This window comes from Salarias fasciatus, chromosome 12, assembly GCF_902148845.1.
Source record: "Salarias fasciatus chromosome 12, fSalaFa1.1, whole genome shotgun sequence".
NCBI classification, from domain to species: domain Eukaryota; kingdom Metazoa; phylum Chordata; class Actinopteri; order Blenniiformes; family Blenniidae; genus Salarias; species Salarias fasciatus.
Genome location: NC_043756.1, coordinates 14,529,976 through 14,536,722, shown reverse-complemented (window position 1 = coordinate 14,536,722; position 6,747 = coordinate 14,529,976). Strand labels below are relative to the sequence as shown.

Below are 6,747 nucleotides of genomic sequence, written 5' to 3'. Positions count from 1 at the left end.
GTGACAGACAGGAAGTGGTTTCTAACAGCTGGTGGGTCATAATCTAGTTAGAGTTTAGCCGCCAAAAACCTTCGTCAGACAAAGAATTTGAAGGTGAAGAAGTAGTTTGTCAATCACACATTCGCATTTCTGGACTTTAACCTAACATGTCTACAGGCGTTTCTCTCGGACATGATGTCGAACAGCTCAGCAAGATTTACAGAAACTGAGATTTCCTGATCACTTTGGAACCACCTGGAGGTCACTCACTGCCACTTGTTTCACCCATTCCTTGGTGAAGTAAATGATCTGGAGGCCAACTTCTTTCATGGCGTATGAATCATCCGGAGACGTGACGTTTCTGTGACACTGCTGGGTGAAAACCCTGCTCGCTGCTATTCTGAACTGCCGATAGAACAACACTGTGTTTCCAAGCAGCTCGTCCCTTTGTGGTTGCATGGTTAGATTCCCGATGATTGCAGGCAGGTGGTTTTTCAGGTAGTCAGTGATGGCACAGACGGAGTTCTTGACCTCCTCTGTGTTATTTCCCACTGGCAAGGTGACTCCCTCGAGGGGCTCCAAAGTGTTTGACTTGTACTCCTTTGGTGGGTCTCCTCTAAAGACATATTTGACCTGCACAGGAAGGAATAGCAGACAGTTCCTGAAAAAAATGTGATACAGTAACATCACACTCTAAAACATGTAAAGTTGACTCACATAGTCCTCTTCTGCCTTCATTAGATTTTCCAGAGGAAACCTTAACAAGGGCTCCATTGTTTCCCCAAGTGTTGCAATTTTAGGGGGCCCATCAACTGGTCTGGAGGCCAAAAAGGAGACGTGCATCATCATGACCAAGGAAGGCAGGACCTCTGCAAGTAGTTACACACAGAAACGTGACTCCGTCGTCTGCACAACACGTCACCCGGAAGCTTCATGTCAAGGTCGCAGAGACGAGACTCAAGGTGACATTGACTGAGATGAAAAAGCTGTCAATAGAGGCTTTTCCAATACAAGAAACTTATTAACAGCATTTAAATCATTACAACACAGAGATGGTACAGACGGTCTTCCTCTGAAGAGCTGAGAAAACGATCATTTAACGGCTGCTCACCTTTACCCAGATGCATGGCGCGATTTCTTCCTCTTCGCCCGTTTTGCTTAATGCCAGTAAACTGCCACACACTTTGCTTTATATAGGAACAAGGGTTGTTTTTTTCTTGTTGGGCTGCACGCCATCCGTTGGAGGATGACGCCGCTGTGGCGTTATCGTACCAAAAATCTTGCTGTACATGTTTCTATGTGTAGGGCACTGTTTACCACAAGGGTTTAATGTGGGGCAGCGAAGACAACTGGGTTATCAGAGACATCTGATGATGGGTGGATTGCACAAAAGAAAACTTGCAAGTTGCCTGTGGAGGGTTCTTTGCTACAGTGATCTACACACAACATGACAGATTGCTCCAATACTTTGAATTCATTGGTAAGATGCCATCAAATCCGAGAAACAGCAGTTTATCTCGGTCATTGTAGCGCTTACTGAAACCTGCCTTCCTCCTTCCTTGTTTAAATATTTTGCAGAGAAGCAACACATAAAGTAAATAATTCATTTGTGAAGGTATGAGGAAATATGGTGGTTCAAGTAGAGCTCACCTGAGTAAAGCTCACCTGAGCTCACCTACTTCTGATCCTGTTGGCGGTGATGAGACTGTTTGGTTTCCCTCCTGCTCAAATCGTCCCACGTTGCTTTTGGATTTCATTTTATCATCTTGTGATTCCTGCTCCTGTGGAATTCATGTTTAATACTCAATTTGTGAGCGTTGACGTCTGTTCAGAGTCAATCTCCCCAAAAGACAAGCCACAAGCCTTTTAGGTGAGAGAAGGAAATTTGTGAGTCAATTTCTGACCAAACATATTTAAGTGTAAAGTGGAGAGTAAACTCTTGGAGTAAAGTTGGATTCTGAATAATACAACTTTCATGTTCACGCTCCCAGCTCCCGCCAACAGTCCATCTGTACACTGCTACTGGACACAGGGCCGGCTGTTCCCAGGCAACCGTTTGAAAACAAACCCCAGAGCCTCTTTCTCTGAGCGAAGACAAGCAGGCGATGTCCACCGTCAAACTACTGCTGCGTTTCACTTCACAATCCACAAACTTCTGCTCAGCGTCATGAGCTCAAACTCTCTTTCTGATGTTTTGGAGAAGCAGATTCGAAGCTTGTGTCTGAAAGACTTTCCGTGTGGAGAGGGCAGATGGGTGAGTCTGTTTATCAGTGTTTTGCGAAGAAAAAGGAAGAAGAAGATGAAGTTGTTTTGTTTATCACGCGTGCCACCGTGGTATTCGTTTAGTGAGTTTGTTGTTTGAAACGCCAGTGAATCCAGAGTCTTTGTTCTCAGAGAAAGACCGGAGACGATGCAGACGGAGCAGAGACAGAATCAGCGGACGCCCTCCTGGACCTGGTGAGCTGTCCTCGCTCTCCGTGGCGGCTCGATGAAGCGTGGAGCCCTCAGGCTGCGTCCCTGAGACGGCTGGCCGTGCTCACGCCCGAATGCCTCCACACAGACTTCATTCACAGCTACTTCACAACGCTCCGCATAGTGAACAGAGACGTGAGTTGACTGATTTCCCTGTGACTGATGTCTCTTTACCTACTTCCACTTTTTCAGGGGTTTATCCAAATCAACACACATCTGAGAGTGTTTAACGGGAAAAAAAGCATTGTTTCGGACATGTGTTAATAAAAAAAATAAAATCAAACTAAAAACGTCAATTTACAACTTTTTTCTTTTTTTTTAAAGAAATGTTAAAACTGATTGTAAGATATTGCCCGGTGGCACAGTGATTAGCTCTCTTGCCTCACAGCAAGAAGGTCCTGGGTTCTAATACCGGTTGGGGCTCGGGGCCTTTCTGTGTGGAGTTTGCATGTTCTCCCTGTGTGTGTGTGTGTTTTCACTCTGGGTCCTCCAGCTTCCTCCCACTAAGTTTTTCACAGACAAACAATGCTGGCTTTAGCTGAAAGTGCTCTCTTACTTTGTAATGACACTTATTAATTGCAACAAAGGGAACAAAAACACCAGAGGAACTGATTTATCTGGAGTAGGGATGCACTGGCGCTGGCTGTGTCTGATGCTCAGTTGTAAACTGAGTTCTTTGTCTTTGACGCTTTCAGGTTTCAGTTGTTGATGACGGTCTGTTGAAGTTCTCAAAGCTGGAGGAGCTGGTGCTGAGTGCCAACCAAATCTCAGAAATCCCTGCTGAGAACCTCCCCGCCACGCTGAAGGTCGGTTTGTGTTTTTTGCAATCAGCTCAGCGTAGTGATTTCCTGAGACGTGAGGTTACGAAACTACGTGCCACCGAGCTGAGGCGTCACCATCAAAGGCAGATTTTGACTTCACGAAAGAGTGGAAAATTCACTTTACAACTTTTGTCACAACATCAAAGGGGTTGTTGTTGGTTTGTCTGCTCGAGTGACAAATCTGAAACTTCCAATTTGTAGATTAAAGAGTATTGATTCTTTGGAAATGTGTGTCTTTGGAAAGATTCTGGAGCTCTGTGCAAACCGGCTGACTTCTCTGAGCAGCCTCACCCGTCGACCGCTTCCTCACCTGCAGCATCTGGGCCTCAGTTCCAACTGTCTGGGTTCCCAGGAGGATATTTCCTCCCTGACAGGAAAGCACTGGTTAGGACACACACACACACACACACACGCACACACACTCTTGTATCGGGAGTGGCTTCCTCAGTCTCACGCTCCTGTCCTGTGAACCGCGGCTCCAGGCCTCGGCTGGTGAGTCTGGACCTCAGCGACTGTGAGTTTCAGCACCAGCAGGAGCTCCTGCAGGCCCTGAGCTCCCTTCCGCTGCTCAAGACGCTGGTGCTGGAGGGGAACCCCCTCACCCTCACGCCCTGCTACCCGGGCCTCGCCGTGGACAGCCTCCCGCAGCTCTCCTGTCTGGACTCCTCCTGGATCTCTCCTGAGGAGAGGCTTCTCTTCAAGGGCTTTTCCGAGATGAACGGTGAGATTGTGGACTGCGCAGAACCTCTGTTTTGATTTCCCACATATGTATTTTAAAAAAAAAAAAAAAAAGGTTCATCAAGAATGTGGGTCTTGTGCAGATGTGAAAGTCGATGTGGCAGCGGCCACGGTGAACGTGGGCAGGACGAGGGGAATCCCAGACCCCGCCACGAGGGTGGATGACAAGGCTCCCGACTTCCCTGTTGTCACATACAGCTATTTCATCACCTACGAGTTTCTGAGTCATCAAATGAGTTCTGACATGGTGAGGTATTCCATCTCATCCACTCATCTCCTTTTTTTTTTTCTTCATTCTTCACACATTGATTGACAGATTAAGAAAAAGTAGAAAGTCCTCCCCATCACTGTAAGAGGTCAGTGAAAACAATACAACATCAATCACACATTTCGATAAAGGTGAAAATGACTTGTTGAATCATTCTTTAAAAAACATTCTTCACCTTAAAAGTATCTGATTGAGTTCAGAGAGGAGCGAAGGAGGAGGAGGAGGAGGAGAGAATAGCAGGACAGAGCCAGAGCTCCACATATTTATTAATTCATATGAAATAATCTAAAATATATGAAAGTTTATTTGTCTGATTTCCATTAAGCGTAACATATTGAGATTATATTACATCCATATAAAACATTCTAACATTAATACAATGAGGAATAAAGCTTCGTGTTTTGTGGCGTCATTCACAGAAAGTCAGCAGTGAGACTAAATTAGAGGGATCATCCACCGGCCAGGTGACAGAAGGAGGCTCGAGTGAGGCTGAACTCCAGTCGGACTGTGACGGAGACACACTGAAAACCGCGACTGAAGCCTCCAGCGAGGAGAGCTGCCTCAACGCCCCACACGGTATTATCACTCAACACATTACACCTGCACTGCCTGACGCCTCAGGCCATACTGACAGGACTGGATCTGGTGTTTCTGCAGTAATACAAGGACCCCCACACTGGCACAGTGAAACTCTTCCTCGGAAATTAAAGATAAAGATCAGCAGTATCCTCAGTATGACTGGACTAAACGTTATCTTTCTGATTTCTGTGAAAAGTCTGACGAACGCATTCAGAGAACCTCTCGGCCATTGCAGCCGGATCACACTTGTACACACACCACAAATTATTCATCTGCTGCTAAAATCTTCCTTCAGGTGTCAAAATCAGAGATCTGTTTGATTGTTGAGATCATCTGTTGGCTGATTCTGGACTGTATTTGTGAAAACCAGCACTCTGTCATGTGCTTCTCCCCTGCAGTGTTCAAACACAGCACGTCAGGAGTGCCGTGGTCGGAGTGCATGGACTTCAGCAACTCTCAGACTTTCACCATCAGGTCGTTGGGTGACTTCAAGAAATTCCTCAGCCAAGGGATCTGTGTCAGGCTGGAAGAGGAAAAGGTACAGAAACTCTGCACACATGTGAAATAAGCATACTGTCCTCAAACAGACCAAATCATTTATACTTTTCACATTGTTTTTGTATTCTTAATGATATTTGGAATTCAGTTTCCTGTCTTTGTCAGTCATTTATTAAACACACTGAGTTTCTGATTGCTTGCTTTAAACTGGTGTGTCCTTTGAGGTGCTGTCATGGCCTGCACCTTCTGACGATTTGCCAACAGTCAAACCGAGCCGGTCTGTGAAGGAGAAGAAAGGCGTGAAGGAGAAAGAAGTGAGTCTGCTGTTTATTTCCCTCAGACTCAGAAGCTACAATCACAACTCTGAACTCTCTGAAAAACCTGTGTGTTTTGCACCTCGACTTGATCAGACCATGGTTCAACCCCTGTCAGCACTTTAGCTAAATATATTAAAGAAAGAAAAGACGAAAAATCTTTGCAATGTATTTTCTGTTGAAAGTTTCCGGTGAAGTCTGCACACAGCAAAGAGAAAAAGAAGAAATGTGCACCGGAGCTGGTTCAAGAGGCCCCGGTCAGGAGGATCCTGGGCTCGGCTCACGTCCCGCTGCAAAGCCTGGTCAGGGGGGGTCAGAGAGTTCAGGCAGTCTGTGACCTCGGTGCCCTTCAGGCTGAATCCCAAATCCAGATGACACAGCCGCCTCAAACGGCAAGTTTACAACTCTGCTCATGCAGATCAGCGAGCCGTTATCAACAGAGTAACCTTTCACCATTTCAAAATGTTTTAAAATCCTCCCATTTTAATTGTGCAACAATATCCTAAGTTATAACATAAAATTCTTTAACATTTTTAACATTTGAAGCTGTTTGCTTTAATCAGTGTGAAGTAAATAGAAAATTGTCTGAATTTATATTTATCACTACATGTGGGCTTATCTCGTCTTGTTTCTCTTTCCTCACATAAGGATGAGGGGAAAAAAATCAAAGAAGACAAGAAAAAGGAGGAGAAGGACTCAAAACGTAGAGGAGGCAGTGGTACGGGACAGAGGAACGTGGCATCTTCAAAAGGTCAGACTGACTATCAGGCTTATGGAAAAGAGCTTCATAGTGTCTCTGCAATTGTAAACAAAAAAGTTTTAATAACCACAGCTTTAACTTTATCTGATCAAACATCAAATATCTCAAGATGTCTGGATAGTTAATTTTCTTAATCCTGTAACGCTGATCTCTGCAGCTAAAAGAAAGGGAAAGAAGGACGGCGGTCTGGACGACCTCCCAGATGACCCTGCGTGTGTCCGGCTGGAGTCCGTCACCGTGGAGCTGAGCGTGCAGCTGGAGAAGTGGCGGTTGGCATCTGAAGCCCGCCGCCTCTGGCCGGCCTGCTGAACCCCCCCC

At 45.7% G+C, this 6,747-nt stretch overlaps 1 protein-coding gene across 1 annotated transcript; it reads left to right on the top strand.

Moving 5' to 3' along the window:
- Nucleotides 1-2,133: 2,133 nt before the first annotated feature.
- Nucleotides 2,134-6,739, top strand: LOC115398479 (leucine-rich repeat-containing protein 43-like). Its single transcript, XM_030105263.1, has 12 exons — nt 2,134-2,233; nt 2,374-2,586; nt 3,147-3,257; nt 3,517-3,656; nt 3,755-3,993; nt 4,094-4,257; nt 4,698-4,854; nt 5,256-5,395; nt 5,580-5,669; nt 5,855-6,061; nt 6,318-6,420; nt 6,587-6,739. The coding sequence occupies exons 1-12, from the start codon at nt 2,147-2,149 to the stop codon at nt 6,736-6,738; spliced, it is 1,803 nt and encodes a 600-aa protein (XP_029961123.1). The 5' UTR covers nt 2,134-2,146; the 3' UTR covers nt 6,739.
- Nucleotides 6,740-6,747: the final 8 nt, after the last annotated feature.